Source organism: Hylobates moloch, unplaced genomic scaffold (genome assembly GCF_009828535.3).
Source record: "Hylobates moloch isolate HMO894 unplaced genomic scaffold, HMol_V3 SCAFFOLD_9, whole genome shotgun sequence".
NCBI lineage: Eukaryota > Metazoa > Chordata > Mammalia > Primates > Hylobatidae > Hylobates > Hylobates moloch.
In genome coordinates this window covers 38,489,040-38,516,731 of record NW_026652284.1, presented here as the reverse complement: position 1 = coordinate 38,516,731, position 27,692 = coordinate 38,489,040, and the positions used below count along the sequence as shown (strand labels likewise).

At 38.0% G+C, this 27,692-nt stretch overlaps 1 protein-coding gene across 12 annotated transcripts in view; it reads right to left on the bottom strand.

The window, feature by feature from the left end:
* Positions 1 to 27,692, bottom strand: part of ASPH (aspartate beta-hydroxylase) — a 221,502-nt gene that overhangs the window by 106,845 nt on the left and 86,965 nt on the right. For 8 of the 12 annotated variants that reach the window (XM_032759687.2, XM_032759689.2, XM_032759690.2 and 5 more), the window contains 2 exons: positions 25,334 to 25,378; positions 10,759 to 10,800 (listed from right to left, as the gene is read on the bottom strand). In XM_032759687.2, coding sequence (XP_032615578.1) covers positions 10,759 to 10,800; positions 25,334 to 25,378 — 87 coding nt within the window. The remainder of the gene's footprint in view (positions 1 to 10,758; positions 10,801 to 25,333; positions 25,379 to 27,692) is intronic. The other 4 variants (XM_058444607.1, XM_058444603.1, XM_058444604.1 and 1 more) reach the window with 1 other exon arrangement.

The following is a 27,692-nucleotide window of genomic DNA, read 5'->3' as shown; positions in this document are numbered from 1 at the left end:
ATGTATAGAGGGCAACTGAGAATTTGTTAAAATTAGTCTTTTAGTCCTGATTAAAATTTGCAGGTTTGCTAAAGGAATGGAGCTGAGTGAGGTGAGAGTCTGCCGATGAGACAGAACATGGGTCATGAGATGAAAAGGGTCTCCACAAAGATTCAGGCAGTAACAGCTGCCTCGACTACCAAGCTCAGTATTCTGTCCACACCATGGGAAGGAAGGACTGCAAGGTTTCCTCAGCTCCTCAGTACAGCTAGGTTTGCTTACCATTTGTGGCTCATACGGTTATCTTTAAAATAGCTGTTTAATAAACTTAACAATATTTTTTTTCATACTACAGGTTCAGCTTTTCTCAAACAATCCTTTTGTTGGCTTTATATTTTATTAAAAAACCCCTTCAAATGGGATTCAAATACTGTCAAAAAATGATTTCTGAATCAGGTGATACCAATAAAAATTTTTAGTTAAGATGGGCCTGATACACACACCAGACTGACTAGGTCAGCGGCGTATCTTAACTAACACTTCTCAACCATGACTACACATGAGAATTATTGCACCTAGAGTGATGAAATCAGAATAGTTGAGGGTGGGACCCAGGGCACTGTCTGAACTCTCCCCCATGTGATTCTACCGCACTTTCTTCTTCCTCTTCATCCACTGGGATCCATTCTGCAGTCCTTTGCTCTCACTGTGCCTGTCCAGCAGTGACACAGAGCTGGGTGAGACTAGCAGGCGGGTAGGGGTGGGAAATGCTACAGTATACAGTGGTGCCTAAGGAGAACCTAGTTTTGTTTGGGTGCATCACTGGTTTCAATAGCAGTTAATTATCCATATATTAGCTTCAGGTGTTCTAGATGGAGGGTGAGGAGGAAAGGGGAAGGTTAGATAAAAGCATTATGGCAGGTGATACAGCACCAGTGTGGCTGCTCTCCTGGCACTGAGCTCATGCCTTGCTACCTTCATCCTGGACCAGCTCATAATGACGTGGCAGGACTAGCGACGGGGCTTTCTGTGCTATCCCAGTACTTCTGAGGATCCAATGCTACCCCTCCACGTGGAAATCCTGCTTTCTGTCAGCAAACATCCTCTGCTGGCAGCTTTACTTGTGGTCTGTTCCAGAATCCCTGTGAGGCTGGGTTTCTCCATATTTCTGAGATAGATTTGCCTGCTGCCTCCTGCGTGGCCTCCAGACACTGCCTGTGGGAGATGCCTAATCTTCATTCCACGCTCACCCACCTCTCTGTCACTGCTGACCAGGCATGGTAGCAGCAAAGGACTGTGGGATGGATCCCAATGGATAAAGAGGAAGAAGAAAGAACATTGCAGCAAAGAGGAAAGGCATGACTGACATTCATAGTGTTAAGGAAAGGCGGTAGACTGGCTTCCCAGGCAGGTTGTAATAAAATCACTCAAATTAAAATAGAATTTGATTTATTTTCACCATTACTAATATTTTCCTATTGTCAATATATATTTGATTTTTAAGTGAAAAATATAAAAATATGGCAGGAACTACAGTTCCAAATGCCACTGGACCTACCATTATATTAAGAATGAAAAGTGCTATGGGGAAGAGGTCTACAGGGCTCAGACTAAGGTAATTTTCAGTAATGCATTTTTCAGACCAAAGTACTCACCAATTTGAAGTCTTGTTTAAATAAATGAATATATTCAACTACTCACAGCACTGTCCTTTTATGGCACATTTTTTGAAAGCTTAATTTTAAGTTAATTTAGGCATATGTGGTTAAAGTTAATCTTTAATTTGCCTCAGTATACAAATAGACAATGTGTTCATAAACAATGGAGTGGATTGCCTGATTTGAAGGAGTGTCACATCTTCCATCATTAAAAAAATTACAATCTTAACAATCATTTTAAAACATACCAATACCTGATTTTTTTTTTTTCCTAGGAAACGTATTTTACTTTCCTGCTCACATTGTCACAATCATTACACAAATTAGCTTTGTAAAATGTGGAGTGCTCCATGGGCAGCATTAGAATGGGATTTTAATGATAATGAAGAATTTGCTATTGTTGTCCTGCGGTGTGTTTGACTGAAGATGCACTCTGATGAAAACAGGTGTCCTAAATTATCACATGTACTACACTATGGTTAGAAATCATGAAATGAAAAATAAAAACAAAGAGAATGTGTATTTCAACACAGCTAAAAACCTCTACTATACTTGCTAAGACTGGTGATATATGCTGAGCTTATTTCAATCACTAAAATTGCCATAATTAAACTTCTCTCTAAATCAGGCTTGCATGAGAATCAGAAATCTTGTTATAATTAACTTATCTGTGGAAGTAATCAGACAATAACTGCTGGTGTATTTTAGGAACCACTAAAACTACTGTAGCTGTTGAATGTAATGACTATAATAAATCTTTAAGAGCAGTTATCTCATAATCTCTTTTCACAGCTGCAAGGGTGGACAGGAGACAGTTTTTTCAAAGCTTTTCCTTGAGTTGGTTTAATTGTGCTATTGCTACATGGCTCTTCTACAACATGGAAAAATTACTAGGCATAGTGGTTAGGTGGAACTGAACCACCAGCCTGTGCTACAATATCTAGGCAGGCTGTTGTCAACGAAGAATACCTAGTGTTTCAGGACTGCTAAAGACAAGGCTAAAGCATCTCCAGTGGGCAGCAAAAAGACAAAGACAGATCTAACTAGGCTAACCATGCAGTAATTAAGTTCAAGGCAGTGATGGCTTGATCAAGCCCATGTGCATCAGTGGAATAGACCCTCAGAGACTGAACAATTGCAACTTCATGACAGGTGTCTTTGCAGCCAGGCACTACAGTTCTCATCTCAATAAGATGAATGGATAAATTTTTAAAGGAAAGGACCACACTTCATACTTCTCAGGCTCACAAGCCAAAGCATCCCTGACTGACTTACTTTCCACCTTCATGGGTATCCCCAGGGAGTCTGGTGAAAAAGCTAGCAGAAATTTGAGGGGGATGGATTAGCTATAATGACTTCAAAAACAAATCATACCCAACTTCAGCACCTTGCAACAGCCATAAACATTTATTGTATTCCACAAGTTTTTTGCTATATGGACACAACTTCTTGTATACTCTCATAATGTAGGAGCTCATTTCCTCCAGAGTGAGCGATTAAAAGGGATTATGGTAAAAACTGCAATATCTTTTATGAGTTAGCCTTGGAAGTCACACTCTGTCATTTCTGCAATATTCTTTTGGCCACACAGGTCAGCTTTATTCAATAGACAGAGAACTACACAAAAGCATGAATACCAGGAGGCAAGAATCACTGGGGGCTGCCTTCGAGGCTGACTACTATAAAAATCTACCCCCGGAAAGAGCAGCTTCTGATGAAATGTACAAGTCGTTATGTTTTGCTTGAGTGCATTTCCCAATACAGGAGATAAAAGTCCTACTGGCTTGAGGTGTAAGAGGGCAGAACTTGGGGTTGGCCAGGCAACTGAAATTTAGATAGTGAATCCCAGAAGCAAGGGGAAATTCCAGAAGCAAGTCTCAAAATCTGAGTATGAATTCTACTCAAATCTTTGGCAAACAAGTAAACTCTGAAGGCACAAGACACCGCCACCCTTTCTGACCAGACTTTAAACACAGCAATTAAAAGCCAAAAATCCTGAGCAGAGATATTAGCTGCTTTACACTGTTGGAAAGTCAGATTTTTCAATTTGAGTCCAGCTCAGTTAACTGTCTACCACACACCAACAGTCCTCAGAAAGAACAAAACAAATTCCAAAGTTGATATAACAAATTATATACACAATCCAGTTTTCAACCAAAAACTACTAGATATGCAAAAAAAAAAAAATAGGAATCACCTGACCCAGTCTCAGAAAAAAAAAAAAAGAAGCCAACTGCAGCTGCCTGCCATTGTGCCCAAATATTGGGTTTATTAGAAAAATACTTCAAATTGTCGATTATAAATAAGTACAAAGAATTAAAGAAAAACATAGTATTAATGAGTAAACAGATATGGAATCTTAATAGTGAAATGGAAACTACAAAAAAGAAGCAGTTCGAGATCTAGAGTTGGAAAGAACAGTAGCTAAAATGAAAACTTTACTAGATGAGCTCAACACAGATTTGAAATGGCAGAAGAAAGAATCACTGAACTTGAAGATAGAATAATAGAAAGTACGCAATCCAATGGGGAAAAATGATTAGGAAATGAACAAAGTTTATTTTTTTTGAGCCAAAGTCTTGCTCTGTCACCGAGGCTTGAGGGCAGTGGTGTGATTTCAGCTCATGGCAACCTCTGCCTTTGGGGCTCAAGTGATCCTCCCACCTCAGCCTCCCAAGTAGCTGGGATAACAGGCACACACCACTACCTGGCTAATTTTTGTATTTTTAGTAGAGAAGGGGTTTCGCCATGTTGGCCAGGCTGGTCTTGAACTCCTGACCTCAGGTAATCCACTCACCTCGGCCTCCCAAATTGCTGGGATAACAGGCATGAGCCATCATGCCCAGACTAAAAATAAACAAAGTTTCATAGACCTGTGGGACATTTTCAAGCAGTCCAATATACATTTAATTATAGTCACAGAAGTAGGGGAGTGAGAAAGAAGATAAAAAAAGAAGAAATGGTAGCTGAAAAATGCTTAACTCATAAGATTGATGGGTAAGGCGTAAACAAGAACCCATCTGAAAATAACTTGAAATGTAGCAAGTATATTTGTAGACACTTAAAGTTAATTCATAGTTTGACTTTTCTGTTTATAACTCTTTCTGCCCACCATTCAGGCTATTTGCATCTTATAATATCACTACCAGATGAAGGGGCAAGAATGAAAGGGAAGGGGGTTAGTCACATTTTCTTCATACCACAACTATTTATTCAGCACCTACTATCTACGGTTAAGCGCCACTAGAATAGTGTGATGGTTAATTATATTTGTCAACTTGGCTAAGCCACGGTACCCAGATATTTGGTCGAACGTGTCTGGATGTTGCTGAGAAGGTATTTTTGGTGAGATTAACATTTAAATCAGTAGACTTTGAGTAAAGCAGATTACTCTCCATAATGTGAGTAGGCCTGATCCAATCAGATGAAGGCCTTAAGAAAAAGTCTTATCTCCTTCCAAGGAAAAGTAATTCTGCCTCCAGACTCAAGCTGCAACATCAACTCTTCTCTGCAGATTTTGGACTTGCCAGTCTCTACAATCACGTGAGCCAATTCCTTAAAATAAATCTCTATTTCTATCTATTTCTATATCTATACACATACACACATCCTATTGGTTTTGTTTCTCTGGAGAACTCTGTAAACTCTGATTAATATAAGGGGATAAGGGTTGGTCATGGTTCCTCCTCTTAATAAGCTTTTTGTCTAGAAATTAAAAGGAAAATTCAAAATATGTGCTAATAAAAAATCTGTAAGCACAAGGCATCTTGGGAACAAAAAGAGAAACACACTTTCTGGTCTGGGGTAGGAGATGGGAGTGCAGTCAGAGAAAGCTTCCTGAAAGACAGAACATCTAAGCTCAGTTTTAAGAAATGGGAGTGATAAAAGGGAAGTGGAGCGATTAGGAAAAGCATTTTGAACACAGGGAGGCCATAAGTAGGGGCTACATCCTGAGATGTGTCATGTGCTTCACTAAGAAGTTTATTTTTTATCATCAAAGCAACAGAGAACTTTGTTCAAATATGTTATACACAGTTATAAGAATCACAAGGAAAACTTCATTGAAGATTTTTTAAATAAGAAAACTGAATGACACTTGATTATTAGCTATGTCTGTTATATTTTCTTTATGATCACAGAAAACTAAGAACTATCCATATGAAGTACTAGTTGCACCAAGCTGATTTACTGGTTGTAATACAGCCATCTCCACCTTTAATTTGCTGTGCAGATGTGATTTCTGTTAGTGTAAATGTGATTTGTTTTCTAGCGCCATCTGGTGTTTTGTTAGGGCACTGATTATGACTTTTAAAAAAAATAACAAATACCCAGGAAATCTTTAAGTGTTTTAAAGACATGTAAATACTGTTAAAACATATTCTTAATTGTAATGAATAATTTAATAAGATATTAAGTATAAGTCTAAATAAAAAAATTCAGGAAAAGTCCACAATACAAATAGTTTTATCTAACACGCACCCACCCACGTGCACACATGGATACACACAAGCAAAAACACATTTCCTTTGCTCTTCAAATTTCTTTAAAGGCTCACAAATCCCAAGGGATAACTGACCTTTGATAATATACTAAATCAAGAACATATTGCACACTTTTGTGTTCAGTGAATTTGTCAAAGTACAGCTTTTAAAAGTTAGAGTGAATTCTTTTCCCTTGAGTTGGGATCTTGCTCTGTTGCCCAGACTGGAGTGCAGTGGCATGATCATAGCTCACTGCAGCATTGATCCTCCTACCTCAGACTCCCAAGTAGCTGGGACTACAGGCGCATGCTACCATGCCTGGCTAAGTGTTGGGTTTTTGTTGTTGTTGTTCGTTGAGACAGTATCTCACTATGTGGCCCAGGCTGGTCTCAAACTCTTGGCCTCAAGTAATCCTCCCCTTGGCCTTCCAAAGTGCTGAGATTATAGGCATTAACCACTGTGCCTGGCCATAGATCCATAGTTGACCTCTCTCACTCCATTATTCCACCCATTATCAAACCCTACTAACTTTATATCCAAATATATGTAGAATCTAACCAGCACTCACCACTTCTACTCTACATCGTAATCCTGGTCATCACCATGTCTTGCCTGGACCACTGCAATAGTCTCCTAATTGGTTTCCCTGCTTCCAGTCTTGCACCCCTATGGCCAGAATGAGCCTTTGAAAACATAATGCAATCATATCCATCTTCTGCCCAGAATCTCCCAATGGCCATCTCACTGGAGGTAATACACAAGTTCTTACTTTTGTCTTCGAAAGCCTATGTGATTTGAACCCTTGACCACTCTGGTCTCATGCACTCCTACACTCTCCTCTCATACATTCTTTACCAGCAATTGCCTCCTTGTTAAGCCTCAAACATGCTAAGCACACATGCCCTAAGGACTATGAGAATGCTCCCCAAGTCTCGGAACTCTTCTCCCAGACGGCGGTGCAGCTCATGCCCTTGCGTCTTCAAATCTCTGCTTAAATGTCACCATCCAAGAGGCCTATTACACAGCAACACCTCCTGCTCATTCTGTTTTCCTTTCCTGTCTTATATTCCTTTTTACACTTCACACTGCCTGTTACGTTTTAATTTTTTAAAACTACATATCCAGCCCCACTCTCTGCCCTATACACACTAAAATGCAAGTACAATGAGAGCTGCAACTGTTTTATTGACTGTTTTGGGCCCAGTGCCTAAAACAGAGCCTGGACATCATAAGTACTCACTATGTACTCAATAAATGGATGAACACAAATGACTGTTTGAATTTGACATTTAACAAGCCATTTTTGTATTGGATTATTTTGTAGCTCACACATTTTGTGACCGTGGGCTATGGAATATGTGGGAAAAGATGACATCCAGTGGGGAGAAACTGATATCGCAATTTTATCTAAAACATAAAAATAATCTGATTTGACTCAAGTAACAGATGTCTGCAAATGAGGGCCTATTTTGCCTTAAAAAATTTCAATTTCTGTTATTATGAAACTAACGTCTGATGAGTGAAGGCCATTCCATTTTTTTATTACATATTCCGGATATGTAATGTTTACGTAATGTTTCCCTTTCCCTTTTCCCTATCAGATAACAGTATCATATGAATCGATTCAAGTAAAAAATACATGGAATTTCCACAGCTCACAATTTGCTCCAATGGATTTTTAATAAATCTGTGATAATACTGATTCATTATTTCTTTTAACTCTGTCTATTCCTGCACTTCCTCCTTAATAAAATACTTTAGTTACAAACATATTTTGGTTGGTACTGATCTAAAGTGCTAATTTTAAATGGGGGGAGAGTGACAAACCAGTTAAGAGAAGCTGTTGCAATGATTTTCTTTGCAGGTTCCAAAGGTCCCAGCCGCTACATTCCCCTGGCAAACCCCCTTTAGGATCAGAGTCCCTGGAGGTCAGACCTGTGCACCGAGGATACCCAGCAGTGCAGGGGAAGGTACAGGCTGCTAAGGCTGGAATGGGAGGTCTGGAGCATGAGGGGCAGAGATGTGAGGAGCTCACAATTGCAAGCACCCTGTGAGCAGTGGATTTGGGGCAGGTTTGCAAGTGTTCCTGTTTATCTGCAACAAGCCATGCCCACCATTCGGACTCCCTGTCCCTCCCTTTGTAAGAATGCATTACAGTGGACCTCCCAGAAGCAAACCAGTCAGCGTGTAAATGAGAAAGGGCTCTGTTTGGTACAGAGATATGCATGGGCTGGGTACGGTGTCCACAGCATGAAGAAAATGTCCAGACTCCCACCGTGGTCTAGTCTTTGACTTTCTCTAACTGTATCTTACACACTCTAGGCTTGTTCAAGTGCTCCAGCTTCTTGGGCCCTTCTCTCCTGTCTCAGGACTTTTGTACAAACTGTTCCTCTGCTCAGAGTGCTTAGGATTCCCTAACCTCCTGGGACACCTTCTTCCTTGACTCACCACCCCTTCTGCCTATGGCATGCTCTCCTGCTTTGTTTCCTCAGAACTCTTACCACAATTTCAGTCTGTGTGTGTACTGCTGGTCTCCCTACTGGGATGTGAGCTCCGGGAAACAGGAACCTCGTCTGTCTTGCTCTCACCTGCAACCACTTGTCTAGAACAATTCCTGGCATGTAGTTGGCACACAAATATTTAAGGGGATGAAGTGTGTTTTGAGGGGGAAAGATCAGGAGTCGGTTTTAGACTTGTTAAGTTTGAAGTGATTATTATTCATCCAACATATTGAAGTTATCAGGCAGACACCATGTAGACAGCTGGACACACCAGTCTAGAGTGCAGGCAAAAGACCCAGGCTGTGGATCAATTTGGCAATCTGTGGCATACAGAGGCATTTAAAGCCATGAGATTGGATGAGATCATTAAGGGAGTGCGTGTATATGGGGAAATGCCCCGAGGACTAAGTCTGGGGCACTCCAGTGATTAATGGTTAAGGAGATGAGAAACATCCATCCAAAGAGCCTGAGAAAAGCAAACAGTAGAGAGCAAGAGAAAGACCAAGAGAATGTCATATCCAGCAAGCCATGTGAAGGGAGTGTTTGAAGGACAGGAAGTGATCAACTCTATCAAAAGCTGCTGATTTGCCCCTTCTTTCCTTGTGTTTTCTCATTAGCAGGTATTGCTGTCTATTATAGTTATGTCCTAAATATACTGGAAGATCCAGGAAGTAAGGCAGCGGAGAGCTTGTGAGAGTATGATGATCGAGCTAATCTCAGTGATCTACAAAACAGTTTCTGATATTAAGGAGAAAACTGCAGAATTATACAAATTATTTAGAAACGCATAACTAAGTACTAGAAAGAAACAGCTAAGGCCAGGTGCGGTGGTTCATGCCTGTAATCCCAGCACTTTGGGAGGCCGAGGCGGGAGGATTACAAGGTCAGGAGTTTGAGACCAGCCTGGCCAACATGGTGAAACCCTGTTTCTACTAAAAAAATACAAAAATTAGTTGGCGTGGTGGTGTGCATCTGTAATCCCAGCTACTTGGGAGGCTGAGGCAGGAGAATTGCTTGAACCGGGGAGGAGGAGGTTGCAGTGAGGAGAGATCATGCAACTGCACTCCAGCCTGGGTGACAGAGTGAGATGCCATCTCAAAAAAAAAAAAAAAAAGAAAGAAAGAAAGAAACAGCTAAAAGAAAGTTAGGAGTGAGACTTGGGGATATGAAGTAGTAGGGAAGAGAACTGCTGCTATTCATTATAAACCTCAACTTTTTAAACTATATCCTTGTACTACTTTGACAAAAATTAAAAACAACTAGTTAGAAAAAAGTTTTCATGAATTAGAGGTCTACTTCTCAACTTGTGGGCTGTGAAATTACAGCCGGAGGCCAGCAACTCCACATGCTCACCAAGTATCATTTGCACACTAAGTAAGATCTTATGCACTGTATGTACAAGATACATATGTACATACTGCTTTCATCACTACAAATTAAATTAAAAGCATTCGTGAAATTGTAATAATATTTAATTATTAAAGATCATATCATTCAACTGATACTAAAAATAGCCACTATTCTATGATCATCCATATAATTTTTTAACTTTGTAATAAATTTTGTAATAAACTTTTGGCAGGCAGCAATAATTCTTTCTGCATAGCTATAACTCGGCATGTCTTTCCAACAATTCAGAGTTCTTTGAAAAAGATATCATGTTCCAGGAATCTTTGGATTCCTATACCTAGTACAGTTGTTGATATGTCAACAATAAATGATATTTAATATACGCTAAGTGCTTTCTCTGTTAGCTATTGCATTAAACACTTTACGTATATTTCAATTTTATTACTATCATGGAAACACAGCCTTCAGAAGTTGGTACTCTTACTATTCCTACATTACAGAAGAAAAAGCTGAGGCACAAAAGTTAAGTATTTTTCCCAAGGACGCATGAGTGCAAATGTCAAAACTAGAATTAGAAGCTGGGCAATCTCTTTCTGTGCTTTGGCTCTTAATGTTTATGTAAAATATTAATAAGGGTTCGTTGATAAAATCATTGAAATAACAAGCCCAGGAGCAAATTCTTTTAATTAGTGACATAAAATAAAATCATGTTATTCTTGGATGGAAAATAAAATCATGTTATTCTTTTCCCCATGTATATTTTAAAGGCTGTTTATTTGACAATCTCACCTTTTGCTTTTTGTTCTGGATCATCTGCTTTTCTATTTGTTTCTGAAAATTAAAGACAAAACATAGTAAGTACTATGCAAGTCATCATTCAGTATCTCAAAATATAGGACAATATTTAAATGAATTCAATAAGTATAATCAAAGAAAAATATATCTGAGCATACAATTCAATTTTCCTAAATCCTGAATTCATTACACATGAAATTCATTAGAAAAGATCAAGATTTGGGCATATTTCAATTACTTATACTAAAAGTCACCAAGCACTGTCTAGGCACCAGGCTAAGTACTCCTCATCTATAAGACAAGAGAGTTGGAGTGGGTGGTGTACATCAACTCCAAGTGTCTCTAAGGTACAAAGACATGTGGGTGGGGAGAAGCCATCATTAAAGCTTGTTCAATATTGTTATTGTCTCTTAAAACCGGAAAACTACTTGAATAATTGACATCATGTGCTTTAAAGGAATGCAGCAGGTCACACTGCTTGGAATATTAGTCTGCTACTCTAAGGACTTCCATATACACAGATGATCCACTGGGGGAGCTTGTGCTGAAGCCCAGGTGAGAAGCCAGAGATGAACCCAAGACCCCACCTGTGTCAGATGCACTAAGTAAATCACAGTCAGTGTCTCTCCCACAAATAGAATTACCTAGGACAGTGACACCCACCAAGAGCCTAGACTAGCCAGAGAACATCCACCCCTCACATGGAAAACAACAGCATATAAGCTGACCACGTGTTTTTAACCTCATTTCTGCACCTGTAACTCCACATCAGGACTACTGTGTAAGGTAAATTAGGATCTAGTTAATTTTCAAGGCAATCACTTGATTACAGCCCTAGTAGGAACTTATCTGTTCTTTGTGTATTTCTAGGAACACGGGTGTATGCACATGGGTTGGAGTGGGAACAAGGCAGAGTCTGGGAGATTGATAAAAAACCGGACTCTGTCCTCTCCCACAGAAGCTACAAGAGGATGTCGGTGAGATCAGGGATGCGGTCAAGTGAAGACTGACACGGATCACTCGATTTGTTGGTCTGGAGTTTCCCACATTCATTCATATAAAACATTTCAATTTGGGGAGATGAAAAGTAAATCTGAGGCTGGTTTTAATGCAGGGAAGGGATTTTTATAAGTCAAGTGTTCTTGCTCCTTTGAGACTCTACATAAGAGGAAGAAAGGGGAACTAACTTTGAAATCTAGTGTGCCAGGCTAAGTGCTAAGCACATAATTTATGAATTCTCTTGTCTTCTCACACCCTGTGGAGAAGGTCTTACCTCCCTCTTTGTGCATAGGAGAAAAGAGATGGCTGAGAAATTAGAGTCCCCAAAGCTATCAAGGTCAGCAGTTTACATAATTCTAAAGCATACTTTTTTTCCACTGAACCACTGTGTACCTTTCTTCAAAAAGAAGTGCCAGTCTTGACTTTTGCAAAGAGTTGATTTTATAGGGTTGACAGCACATACCTCCTGTGCAGTGCTGCAAGAATAATGCAGGACTTTTTTTTTTTTTTTAAGGACTTGTAGGTCTTGGTAGAATGTTCTAGAATTTCCGATCTTTTTAACTATAGCCTCCTTATTATAAAGTTAGGTAGCTGAACGAGACTATTCAATACCATTCATCCAGCAAATATTAACTGAGCACCTACTAATGTCTGCCTGGTACCCTTGTAGTCATCGGAGATACAGCAATAAAGAAAAGCATAAAAAATTCCAGTCCTGAAGGAGCTTTTCTAGTGGGATTACCAGTACCTGCAGGAACACTGCAACCCTCCACATCCCCCAGTCATTGCATAAGGCTAATGTGAACAGAAAAATCAAGCGTAAAATGCAAGTTTCTAACTGGACTAGATAGAACAGGTGGGTGCTGGTCATGAAGGGGAGTTTAGGGCTCTCCACAGATCTTCCCACTCTTGGGAGGGAAATAAGGAAGGAGGAGTGGTTTGAACTGGTCACATTCCAAATAGAAGTGGAAGGCGCTGATCCCAATGAGGGAGGGCCCTGGCCAGGTCTCTTCATGTCCTTTGGACTCACATCCTCCCAGGAACGTGGAGGGTGAGTGTGGTTGGACATATGCCCAGAAACAAGGGCCACCATCCTTCTTCAACTTCCCATGCCGTATCTAAAAGGGGGTTGGCAGTCTGACCTGAAGCCTGGACCAGATCATTCCAGGCCCCAGGCCAAAAGCTCTCTTATTCTCATTCTTGTCCTCTTCTGTCCTTCACCTCACATCAAGAAGCTGAGTTCTGAGACTCATTTCAGATATGGAGAAAATACACAGAGAACATGTTTTAGGCTCTACGAGTTTTATTGCTTAAATTTAGCTTAGGTAAAGGAGCTTTCTGTGAGATTCAGCTTACCCCACTAGCATTCTGCAAAGATAATAATGAAGTGCTACTTTGCTTTATTCTCTGTACCTATGCTTCTCTGGGAGACCTCATATGGACCTCACTGTGCCAAAGAGGAAAATGACTTGAGCACGTATTATATACAGGCATTGTTCTAAGCACTTAACACAGACTATCCCATTTAAACTTCTCATCATTCATAGGAGGTAGTTATAATTTTACAAATAAGGCAAATGAGGCATACAGAGGCTAAGGAATCTTGTCTAGGGTTACGAAACAAACAAAACCAATTTCAGAGACTATATTCCATAAAATACTACTTTAATCACACTCTATATCACACTAATGGGGAATTCATTAACTAAAGGGAGCTATATGCTCAGCCCATCCTTGAAAATTACAAAAGTACAAGCTCACATGTAACTCATAGTGTTTAAATATTCGTATTCAGAAAAAAAAGATGTTACACTACTCTTTACCTGTCTTAATGTTACTTTTTCCTCCTTTAAATATTTTGTCAGAACAATAAACACCTTACTAAAAAGAATGGGATATTGATCTTTAAATATTGCCATGCAACCGCTAAAGCAAATCACTTTGGTGGATTCAGATATACTGTACTTGGCCAGGCACAGTGGCTCATGCCTGTAATCCCTGCAGTTTGAGAGGCCGAGGCGGGCAGATCACAAGATCAAGAGATCGAGACCATCCTGGCCAACATGGTGAAACTCTGTCTCTACTAAAAATACAAAAATTAGCTGGGTTTGGTGGCATGTGCCTGTAGTCCCAGCTACTCGGGAGGCTGAGGCAGGAGAATTGCTTGAATCCAGGAGGCAGAGCTTGCAGTGAGCCGAGATCACACCACTGCACTCCAGCCTGGCGACAGAGCGAGACTCTGAGACTCCGTCTCAAAAATAAACGAACAAACAAAAAACAGATATACTGTACTTGTGTTCCAGCCACTGCGCTAACCTCCCAGCTGAGCAGTTCTTGCTGGACTCAACATACATTCAAAGTGAATTTCCACCCAGGCCTGTTCATCCCTGTGAGTGCATTACCATACTGGCATCTGTTCTCTGCCTGCACCAGGACATGAGACTTCTCTCTCTCTGAACGCCCAGACTGACCACTCCTCACGTCACAGCTTTCCAGTCTCCTTCTCTACTAGCACTTCCTTAGCTCATGCTGTATCACCATCACCTATTACCAGTTAATTGCCTAACCATCTTCCTGCCCGCTCTTTGGCCTCCCTCCAATGGCTTCCACCTCGCACCAGCTGCCCGAGAGTTGCTCTGGATACTGGTTTGTCACCTCGGGCCAGCAGGCACCCCACCTCTCTGACCTTGGCTTTGCTCACTTGCAGGCGGAAGTATACTTATCTGCTGAGAAAACTCAGTTCCCTGACATGTGCGCACAGTACTCAGCAGAGTGGGTGCATTCAATAAAAGTGGGTCTGCTTATCATTAGTGTTTATTTTTGTTTCTTCTGGACATGCTGGAGCTGAAAACAACCTGTTCTAGAAGCCCAGGGGCTTCTTCCTTATTTAGTTCTCCTTTTCTGTCCAGGGAATGAAGACTGGAAATGCAAGAGAAAAGAGAACTTTCCATATCCATTTCTGCCCTTCCATCCACTCCCGATGAAATTAATATCCTCCCATTAAGCAGTGATGTATAAGGTGGGGCAGTAGTTCTATTTTCAGTCTTTTGAGGAACCTCCTAGTGGTTGTACTAATTTACACTCCACTAACAGTGCATGAGGGTTCCACTTTCTCCACATGCTCACCAGCATTCATTACTGCCGTCTTTTGATAAAAGTCATTTTAATTCAGGTAAGATAATATCTCAGTGTAGTTTTGATTTGCATTTCTGATGATCCAAGGATGTTGAGCACCTTTTCATATACCTGTTTTGCCATTTTTATGTCTTCTTTTGGGAATTCAGATCTCTTGCCCATTTTAAAAATCAGGTTATTAGATTTTTCCCTATGGAGTTGTCTGAGCTCCTTATATATTCTCGTTATTAATCCCTTGACAGATGGGTAGTTTGCAAATATTTTGATGCATTCTGTGGGTTATCACTTCACTTTGTTGTTTCCTTCGCTGTGCAGAAGCTTCGTAACTTAATGTGATCCCATTTTTCCATTTTTGCTTTGGTTGCCTGTGCTTTTGGGGTATTACTCAAGAAATCATTACCTAGACCAATGTCCTGGACAATTTTCCCATTGTTTTCTCTCAGCAATCCCACTGCTAGGTATATATCCAAAAGAAAAGAAATTAGTATATTGAAGAAATGTCTGCACTCCCATGTTCACTGCAGCACTATTTACAATAGCTAAGCTTTGGAATCAACTTAAGGGTCTGTCAACGGATGAATGAAGAAAATATGGTACATATATAATGCGGTACTAACCAGCCATAAAAAAGAATGAGATCCTGTCATTTGAAACAACATGGATGGAACTGGAGGTCATTATGTTAGGTGAAATAAGCCAGGCACAGAAAGACAAACATCACAGGTTCTCACTAATTTGTGGGTGCTAAAAATTAAAACAATCGAACTCACGGAGGTAGAGGGTAGAAGGATGGTTACCAGAGGCTGGGAAGGGTAGCGGGGGGAGAGGGGAGCAGGAGGTGAAGATGGTTAATGGGTACAAAAATATAGTTATATACAATGAATAAGATCTAGTATTTGATAGCACAACAGGGTTACTACAGCCAACAATAATTTATTGTACATTTTCTATGTCTGTATCGAAATATATAGTCAAATTTATACATCTTCTATATACTCACAAAAATTAAAAATTTGGGGAAAAAAGGTGAAGCAAGCTGTCCAGGGAATAATCAAAACTTCTAGGTGCAGGACAAAATCTACAAAGGATGGATGGAGGGGCTATTTAATTTTAATCTTGCTTCCTGGCAATGTAGCATGATAATAAATGTAAAATAAGCATTATCTGTTAAAAATACGTTAACTGGCTGAAGGTATTCCTTTGTGATTTTAGTTATCAAAAATGCTATAATCTTCTAAAATACTAGTAAGGATAAAATGAACTGATTTTTTATGTAACAAATTAAAAATACCTTATACTTCAAAAATAATGACAATATAGAGAATTCTTCTGTATTTTATTGCACTCAACATTTAATAGAAGACATTTACATTATTTTTAGAAAATCCACTGATGTTGCACAATGGCACATATTTGTAAAGACAAGGCTCATTAATTCAGATATTTGGAATTCAAAAATATTTAAAGTTAACCACAGCATAATGAATCCTCAATGTCCAGAGTTCTACAAAAATCCAGTAAAACTTATTTTACTCAATTCATCAGTTCTATGTCACTCCTTAGTTTCCCTAAAAAAATATGGCTTTATAAAAAGTAGCATTCTATAATTCACAAAATGAAGAGCTTTATTATAATTTAAGTATCACCTCTGTATCACTGATATCACAGCTTTAGAAAATTATTGCTTTTCTTATTATCTTATTATTTCAGGTTTCATTACACATTGAGTACCCATGCAGGACTCACTACATTGCATAATAACTATGATCTATAGTGATAAAAATATAGAAATCTCTTTGATTTTAACCCTAAAAGCAGGGGGAAAAAGTCACCTTATCTTAATGTTAACAAAATCAAGAGCTACCCCTAATATATCGATCAAACCACTTCTTATGGCTTTGCTTATAATTGCTCATGGTCCTTTCAAAATGATGTGGTAGCTACCTTCTTTTCTGACAAAGGATTATTTTCAATACAGCAATTATTTCTGAGCCCAAAATAAACCACATTAAATAAAGAAGAAAATCTTCAGTGTAGAAAGAAAAAGGCTCATTGCTGTGAAATAGCAGCAGGCATCGGGCTCCGTGAGCTTTTCACACATCCTCAATCAACCCAGCTCGAGGCGTTACTGAGTTCATCTAGTAAGAGCACTGAGGGGTCTCTAGTGCTGCAGGGGAATTACTCAATTAGCCAAAGGCAGGATAATCTTTAAGTTATGCACTAGTAATTTATACAGGTTTTCTAAAATTTAAACAAATGCTGAAGAGACTATCGCTATTATACGATTAATCTGAGGTGCCAACAAAGCATTTTTGCATGATAATAGTAGGGCCATTCTTTTTCCTTGTGTCTTAACAAGGAATTTCAGCTTTCCCCTCTCATTTAAAAAAATAAATAAATGATAATTTAAAACTTTCATTGAAATATTAAATTTTTTCTAATTAATCAGCTAAAAGCTACAAAAATGTCAAAAGTGTTAATCTGAACACTTGAAGCCAATGTAGAAATTTTTGATAAGAATATCAGTGCAGGTATATACAACTCAAATCTTCACAGCTAATGCTGATCTCTGTCAGCGTTTTTAAGAGTGCTAACACAAAGTACTCTTAATAGCTTTTAAATCATGTTTAACACAGTTTACACAAGTCAGTCCAACAGTTAGTGCTAATTACTAATAATATATGAAAACCCTGCCAACACAATTGCTGCTACATCACCAATATAATTATTAACCACTGTCTGAGAAACACACATAAATTCAGGTAAGACTAAAAGCTGTCTCACAAAAAGAAAAAAGAAATCCAATGGATCCACTAATGCTATCAAAAGGGACATGCAGGAATGTTAACATGACATTTTTAGAAACATGTGTTTCTAAAAAGAAAAAAATAATTACACTAAAATGCCAGTGGACTATGATTCATTCAAAACATCTTTAGTGTTCCTTCCCAAAGATCTTGATCTGCTCAGTAATTGCTTCACAAGATCTATCACAGCCATCTTTTGGAGCGTATGGTTAGGCTGGTCCTCCTGTGGTGGTAGGGGCAGTCTTTTTGAAGCTTTAAGTATCTGCAAAAATAAGGGGAAATCTAAATTAAAGGACCAACCAGACACAGACTGTGAAACTGCTTCATTTTCATTCTACTTTTTAAAAAACACACCAACAAGGTAATTTTTTTTTTTTTTTGGTGTTTGTTTTTAAGGACAACTTGGTAACAGAATAATCAGCTACCGAAATAAGCCCCTGGGGATGACTTGCAAAGCTGCTGATGAAAATCTCAGGCTCTTTAGAGCACTTGAGAATTAAAACTGAACTGAACAATCTCAATCTTTTAAGAAACACAGCATTAAATTTCTTTCTTCAATATTTTCACTCTATTAAAAAGAAACAGAAATCTAGTATGGTATTTGAAAAATAAACACAAGAAGCAGTTTCAAGGATCAACTGGACACTATAAGCTGCATTTAAAATATATTGCTTTAAAAATTAAAATAAATTTAAAACGTATAGATAACATAAATGGTTGACAATAAAAGTATGTAAGTATTTTAAAAGAAGTAAAATTCATTCCTATCCAACGTTTTACAATTTTTTTTCATTCTTAACTTTAGTATCTGATTTGTGTTACTATCACAGCATTGGATTTGTGTTATAATTAAACTAGAAAAGGAGGTGGTGCACATAAAGGCCCTGCAAAATCTTGATATAATTTTTAAAGCTGGATCCCAGTATTTCCTTTCTTCCTTCCTCCTTTCCTAACAATTTCTATCTATCTATCTATCTATCTATCTATCTATCTATCTATCTATCTATACATGTGCAATCAAAACTTTTTATGTAAGTGGAATTGTTTGGGAACAACTAGACATTTTGTATATACCTTTATATACCCAATATAAATGAATGCTTCTATTTCCCCAAAAAGACATTACAAAAATATTCATAGCAGCTTTCTTCATAGTCAACGATTGAGAAAAAAAAAAAAAAAACTTACTGTGTCCATTAACAGTAGGATGGATTAAAAACTGTAGGAAATAGTTATGAATAAGAGCAAATGACTACACTTAACAAGGTGGATGAAACCACAGACAAGATGTAGAACACAAACAAGCTGCAAAAACAAATGTGTGTGTTTATGGATCTTAAATTCAAGAGCAGACAAAACTAATCTACGATGATGCAGTTCACAAGAGTGGTTACCTCTGATTGGGGTATGACTGAGAGGTAGGAAGAGGGAGACATTTCTGGGGTGCTAAAAGCTTTACATCTTTTTATCTTGATCTGAGTAATGGGTATGAGTATATATGCATGGAAAAATTCAACATTTGAGCACTTCCACATGTATAAATTATACCCCGACAGAAAAAGTTTTTTTAAATGAGTTTTAAATTCTCTTGGCATTCAACTATTTTCTGGACTTTGATTTGAGAGGAAGATACACTTCAGAAGTACCTTGGGAAAATGCAAAGTTGTTCAAAGTATAACAATGAGTATTTATAAAAAGGCAAATAAACTAAAAGTTCTACTGCAATTTTGAACAATTCCAATAAATGTCTGAAGACCCCATTCAGAAGTGGTTATGGTGCAAATCCAACATCTCCAAAACCAGGACCGTCATCTCTTCTGCTACTCTCCATTTCCTCCTGCCTTCTCTATCTCCATTAACATTCTGCCATTCATTCACAAGGACTCAAGCCAGAAATGTAGGAACCTGGACTCCTCTCCCTCTCCCATCAAATTATTTCCAGCTCCAGTTTCCATGAAATCAGGCACCTTTCCATTCATTCTACTGCAGCCAAGCTCCCACCATTTTTGGCTTAGCCTACGGTAGCTGCTTCTTACTAGTCTCTACCTCCTTGCTGGATTAACTTTTCAAATTGAGATTCAATCATGTGACTCCTCTGCTTGGATTTTTTCAGTGGCTTCTTGTCATTTTTAGGCAAAGAGCCAAACTTTTTTTTTTTTTTGAGACAGGGTCTCACTCTGTCACCCAGGCTAGAGTGCAGCGGTGCAATCATAGCCTACTGCAGCTTTGACCTCCTGGACTCAAGGAATCCTTCTACCTCAGCCTTCTGAGTAGCTGGGACTACAGGCACGTGACACGAAGCCTGGCTTTTTTTTTTTTTTTTTAGAGATGGGGTCTCACTATGTTGCCCAGGCTGGTCTCAAACTCCTGAGCTCAAGCAATCCTCCCACCTTGGCACCCCAAAGTGCTGACATTACAGGCGTGAACCACTGTGCCCAGCAGAACAACACTTTTAAACACAGTATATAAGATCCTCTGAGAAGAGACACTTCTTACACTTCCCTTGTCCTCTTTCACCCGTCTGGCTATCATGGCCTTTGGGCTTTGTAAGCTCTGGCTTCCTCTGCTCTCCTCCTGCCAGCTCCTGGAGCTTTTATCAACACCTCAAAACAGCTAAAACTAGCACAAGGACATCTGGGAGGCTAACCTCATTCTCTGTCCCACCCCTCTTAAGCTGGGTGAGTTATCTCTCCTTCTGTGTGTTGCTGTGCACAGCTCTGAGAAATTAATTGTACTTATTTTACTCCACCATGTACCCACAGCACTGTGAACCAAGCCAGCACAACATTGTCAATCATGTATCTTCACTGGCCAGCACAGAGCCTATACCACAACAGTTGCTCAATATATATTTTTTGAATAGATGATCAATAACAACAATATATATATAAACACTCATGGAATATTAGCTACTAAGAATATAAAGTCAATTTCCACCCTTGCCCCAGACCTCTGGTGTTGCTAGCCTAAAACTGGTTATAGGCCTTATTGATCAATGTTAAAAAATGCTGGGTAATGGGGAGGCCTGAGTGAAAGTTCTGGATGGATGCAATGGAGTGAAACCATTACCAGTGCTAGACTACTGAGCAGTGGGATAAGCTGCAAGTGGTATCTCCATTTTCAAAGAGATGAGCAGCAGAATTACCCAGAAACCATGATGCTCACGTACCTCCATTCTGAAGAACATGATTACACAAAACATAAACTAACTTTTAAAATTCTGTTCTGGCAGGGTATAACAGAAAAATGGTTAAAAGACTCAGTCATATGACCTAAAGTATTGTTTGAGAGGAAATTTTACTCCAATGAGCTTTCACGAGTAATTCCTTCATAAGTCATTCCATTTGTGTTGTGTATATTTATGCTGTCATATTGCTACAAATATGCTGTATGATTTCAAGTAAAAATATGAGTTTAAGGAGAAAAGTGAAAACCTGCTAATGGATGAGAAATTCCAGAATCAATCTTAAAAATCTAATATCCAAAGTGATTGGCCTGTAATATCAGAAAAATCAAATCTTAAGCTTAAGCTTCCACATGATCGCCAAGAATCCACCTGCACAGCACTTATAAATTTATAAATATGCAAGAAAGAAGGCAGAATGCAAACTATTGGACAACTTACTTTTCTACTATACATCATAACTCAACCTTCGACATTCCTGAGGCCTATGTGATGAACTAATGCAGATTAAGAGAAAGATGCTGAAGAATATATAACACATCTGATTTTACCACACCAAAACAGCTCTCAAATCTCTCAGCTGTCAGGTCTTGATTTATTTAAAATCCTTTGAAAAACGGCAGCTGACAGTGTGGGCTCTGGAGCCAGAATGCAAGGATCAATCCTATTTCTACCACTTGTCAGCTCTGTGACCTGGGGAAGGTTACTTGGCCTTGCTGTGCCTCAGTGTTCTCATCTGTAAATGGAGATAATGGCATATCTATCTCTTGGGGTCTTAGAACTATTAAAGGTCAATCCACAGAATGTGCTTAGAAGAGCACCAACATAATGCTTAATAAACATGAAATTCACTGTTCCCTACTTTAGATGGAGGCAATGGTGATAATGCCCCTTGGGATTAGCACATTGATAGCTACATTATTATGAACTTTGATAAGCTATATTAAGACTGTATAACTTAGTATTAGGATAATCAGGGAAGGTAAATCAATCATCAATTAGGTTCCAAGGGAAAAGAAAAAGTGAACTAATATCCAGCACTTTGCAGAAGTCCTCAATTTGAGTCTTCCACTGAATAAAAGAATTTTAAAGATTGAAAAATGGCAAGGAGGTAGGCCCTATAATTAGTGTTCCTGCAATCAGACGCAAAATTAGACTGTGCAAAAATACCACAAATATAGATTTATGAAGATTGCACAAGTGAATAATAAAAAAATTGTAATATGCGGTAGGACTAAGAGTAAGACTTAAGACTTATAGAAAATAAGAAAACCAAGTGCAATGGTTAAAAATACAGTCACGTGTCACGTAGCAATATTTTGGATAGATCAAATATATGATGGTGGTCCCATTTGATAATGAAAATTCTATTGTCTAGATGCATCTTAGCTTTCATAACGTCCCAGCACAACACATTACTCATGTGTGTGGTGATGCTGGTGTAAACAAATCTACTGCACTGCCAGCTGTATTAAAGCACAGCACACACAATTATGCACAATACATAATATATGACAATGATAATAAAGGACTGTTAATGGTTTCACACTCCTATACTTTTATGGTTCTTTTAGACTATATTCTTACTTGTTAAAAAAAAAGTTAACTGTAAAACAGCCTCAGGCAGGTCCTTCAGGAGGTATCCAGAAGAAGTCATTGTTACCATAGGAGATGACAACTCTATGCCTGTTATTACACATGAAGACCTTTCAGTGGGACAAGACGTGGCGGTGGAAGACAGTGATACTGATGATCCTGCAGGCCTAAGCTAACATGTCTGTCTGTGTCTCAGTTTTTTACAAAAAAGTTTAAAAAGTTAAAAAAATTGAAAATAAAAATGCTTATAAAATAAGGATATAAAAATATTTTTGTATGGCTATATGATATGCTTGTGTTTTAAACTAATTTTTATTACAAAATCATCAAAAAGTTTTTAAAAATTAGGTTTACAAATTTAAAAAAATTACAGTAAACCAAGGTTAATTATTAAAGAAAACTTTTAATAAATTTAGTGTAGCCCAAGTGTACAGTGTTTATAAAATCTACAGTAGGGTACAGTAATGTCCTAGGCTTTCACATTCACTCACCACTCACTTGCTGATTCACTTAGAGCAAATTCCAGTCCTGTAAGCTCTACTCATGAAGTACCTTATACAGGTATATCTTTTTATTTAATCTTCTATACCATATTTTTACCATACTTTGTCTATGTTTGGGTATGTTTTCATACACGAATATTTACCCTTGCATTATAACTGCCTACAGTATTCAGTACAGTAACTTGCTGTACAGGTTTGTAGTCTAGAAGCAATATGCTGTACCATATAGCCTAGATATGTAGTAGGCTACTCTATGATGTTCATACGTGGACAAAATCACCTGACACATTCTCAGTCTGTATCCCTGTCATTAAGTGACACATGACTGTACTGCTGACTCTCAGCCTTACATCCTCTTCTGACAGGGTCAAACTACAACAATGCAGTGGATCATTCAAATCTTTATGATACCAAGTTACAGGTTACAACTTCTCCATGAGGTCTTTCAGAATGTAGCTTTTCTTGATCTTGTTTGGAGGTTCCAGCAGGGGAGCACAGCTACTCATATACCCTTGACCGAAGACTGGTCCTCCTCTATCGGGGATGGTCGACCTCTTCAACTGAGCATGCAGCTTTGGGAGGGATGCACATGGAGTGGAGAAGGAGGAAGGGGACACCTGCCTAGCCAGCCAGATCAGTTGAATCAATCCTGGCGATCAATGGGGTGACAGATGTCACAGCCAGATGGCCCTCACATCCATCACAGAGGTAGTTCTTGATCTACCTCTAAGATCAGGCTAATTAATTACTAAACAATAGTCATAACCACCACTTATTGGGAGCTTATTATAGGTTGGGAACTATGCATATTAATCAAATCTTCATTTATCTGTGCCTTGGTTCTTAAAAATCTAAAAAAATCACCTTATTCCATCACCTCAGACACTTGGTGTTTCATATTTACATTCCAAATAAACTATTGGGTTGAGTCATAAAATGTTAAAAGTATAGAAATTTTTGGTCTGAAAAATATTATCTTCACAAAAATTAGATCAATATTTTAAAATATGAACTATAACTAGAAATAATGTTGTAGAAACAGTATTTTTAGGAATATAAAATAATTTTCTGTTAAGGCATGGAATAGTCATCAAAATGCTAATTCTGTAACTGGTCCTGCCTCTTTGATAGAAACAGGGCACTCTGCGAAGCATTATTCAAAAATGAAAAGGAAACCAGCAGAAGGACATAAATATCAGCTGCCCTTGCCCTGTCCAAGTATTTTAAACACAAATACACACTGCCTAGTAGTCATCATGTAAAAGGTCAATTTCTCTCCATGGACTGCTTTTCTCATTCATATTATAATACCAACAATTCCATTCTCCTAATCAAATACTTGTTTCTGCAGATAATTATTATTAATGTACATGGCAGGACAACTATCAAAACCTAAGGCATCCCATATATAACTAAATATATTCTTTGATTATTTTATCCTTTCTTTATTATTAAAGAAAGAAAATTGAAATTTAGTATTTAATAAATTTTGGCAGGCACAATTATTTCTACCAAAATCAGTAATAGGAATGCACATCACTGCTACAAAATTCATGTTAAAATGTAGAAAATATAAGTAAAGGTTGAACAAATAAATATGACACAAAAATAAAATGCAGAAATGAGAAGAAATACACTTGGGAAAGAGGTAGGATCTTCCAAATCCTCTCTGATAGAACATTCTTTCCCACTATGAGAACAGGAGGTTTATAAACTCACTTCTGGTTGCAGATCTAGTTTATGTCATCTCTAAAATGCATTTGAAAGCATGGGCTTTGGTGGAAATGCTGTTCCCATTCTTTATATTAACTGGTGACAAGAGGGGTCAGGTGGAGGAAAGTAGGAAAAAACAGGGAAAAGTGTGTAATGTAGTGAACTAACAGGAAACACCCTGGGGCACTGACAAGCACTGGGCAGCCTGGACTGTTACAAAGCACTAAAGATGCTCTCAGGAGAGACGGTGAATGGGGAGGAAGAGGAGTAATGTCACAATTTATACACTATTCAACTTTCATCCTAAGGCAATTCTGATTCCACATCCTCCATCAAATAGCCTGTCAATCAAAGAGGAAAACAAGAAAACTCTAACTTCCACTCTAATGGCAAAATCATATGATCATTAATGCTCCTCAAATTCTAGCTCAGCAGATATGTACTGCACTGAATCTGACGTGTATTTTCCATTACTTTGAACTGATCAAACCATAGAAAAATTTTAAATTAAGGTACAGTTAATCTCTCTCAAAATTTTTATCCTTCATAGATTCATTATAAAGCCATTGGTAATATTAACAGGATTTATAAGAATAACAAAAGAGGAAAATACAACATACAAAATGTCATACCTGGTGGTACTTCCTGTTGTTCTTCCACAGGAAAAATGCTTACTTCTAAAATAAATAATAAAGTTAAAATCTGTTACATACTGCTGATCAGTGTTTAAAATATGCATTGCCAGATTTAAGTAATGATGATACTTTTCATAGACTTTTAAAAAATTCAATTGAAATTATAATAAAAACATTAGGCTTTTATACCCTCACAACAAAGAACGATCAGCTACAACTTAGCAAAATGTTGTGTATTTCTCAATGGTTCAGCACAGTAGGCTTTATAGTACCTGCCTGATTAACCTCAAACTCCACTGCCTAGCCAAGGAGCTATGTACTAAAACCTATGCTTTCGCCACAATTTTGCAACAGATTTGATAAAAGAGCTGTGGAAAGACACTTAAAAGTATCTTGTTTCTTCTTTAACATCAAACACTATCCTTCATGAAGTTGTTTTAGAAAACTAATATTCCAGATAATATATTCTAAGACTAGTCAAAGATGTGGATGTGAATGTTTAATATTCTGTCTTTTTCCTTGGTTGCTTCAACCCAGTTACAATTAAGGAGATGGTAGATGTCCCTACCCAGAGATTTAAAGATATAGTGATCTGATTTGCTGTATGAAATTACATCACATATTAGTATCTTCAAACCTAGCAACCTATTTAACGTTACCTTAACCTAGAGATAAGATTATATCAACATTCCTTTTGGTCCTTAAGAATTGTTAACAATCTTTGGCCAAAAGAAATATTTTTTTAACAGCATTTTCTAAAACACAAAACATTTATGGAGCTATTTTAATAATTTTTCTTCTTGCATTAATTTGCTTCTAATTATAAAAATGATACATGCTCAAAACAGAATATTTGGAAATATTTCACAAAAAAGTAATTGAAAACGGCAACGAAAATCACACCCGTTCCCACTAACCACTGTTAGTGTCTGGCAATATTTTCTTCTTATAACAGCAGTAAAGTGACTATTGAATAGCTATGTTGTGACTGGCTTTTAATAGTTTACCTGTTTATTTTGTTCTTAATTATTTGGAGACATATTAACACTTTATCAACTTTGCCAATATTTTTCTCAGATTTCTTTTACTTTTGTTATTCTAGGGTCAAAATATTATACATCATAAAGTATTAGTTGCTGCTTTTGTTATTTCCATCACTGATGTTATACTAAGAAAGCCTTATTATTGCAAGTTAAATTTTCATCTAAATTTATTACAAAAAATATACATTCAACAAACATATGAAATTTCTTCTGGTATATGATGTAATAACATGATTTCTAAAAGGTAAACAGTGAATTAATTCTATCAGCACAATCTGGGTTACATCTGGGTTACATATTTTATAGCCTACTTTTCCTTACTCCAGGTCTTTTTGAACCCACTTCCTTCTGCATGGCTTTCTCTTCCCCTCATTTACTCATATGGCTTTTGGTAAGATCATTCACAATCTCTATGTGGCCAAATGCAACTGATACTTCTCAGTCCTGAAATTCCTGGGCCACTCAACAACAACATGCAACATATTCCCATTTTCCCTTCTCTACTTCTCTTCTCCACTGGCTTTCCTCCTCACACAATGGCTGTTCACCTTCCACCCAGCCTCACAATATTGGATTCTTAGAGCTCAGTTCTGGGCATGCCTCTCTATCGTCTCTCCATTTGCTTCCAAAATGATCACATCAGTTTCCAGGGATTTAATACCATCTCCACGACAATGGCTCCCAAATGTTTATATTCATCTTAAAACTCACCCAACTAGCTCAGGTTGGCACATCCAACCCCCCACTTGATACTTTCACTTGGATAGCTCACATAACTCCCAGGGTTAAAATGTCTGATCTGGGGCCTTTTATTTTCTCTCCTAAACCGGTTTCTTCTATAAGGTTGGTGCAAAAGTAATTGTGGGTTTTGCTATTACTTTTGCACCAACCTAATACATTCTATTAATAGTTTTCTTCTCTATAAATGGCCCCATCATCTAATAGTTACTGAAACCAAAACAAAGCCCCCTTTATTCCTCATCTTTGCTTCACAACCATCAGGAAGGTCAATTAGTTTTAATTCTAAAACATATCTCAAGTTCAACACTTTCCCCTCCATTCCCACTGCCATGATCTTATTTTAGGCTACCACAATCACTTCCCTGGATTAGTACACAATATTTTCCTAACAGGGTGTTTTGCTCTGCTTCCATTCTTGCTCCATTCAATCTAGTGAAAGTAATTCACTTTCACATCTAAAACAAAAATCAGATTATGCTATATCTTGTTTAAGAATTTTCGTAATTCACACTGTGCCTAGAATATAATCCAAAAAGCCTTAGTAGGCCTTGCAAGGCCCTGACTGATCTGTA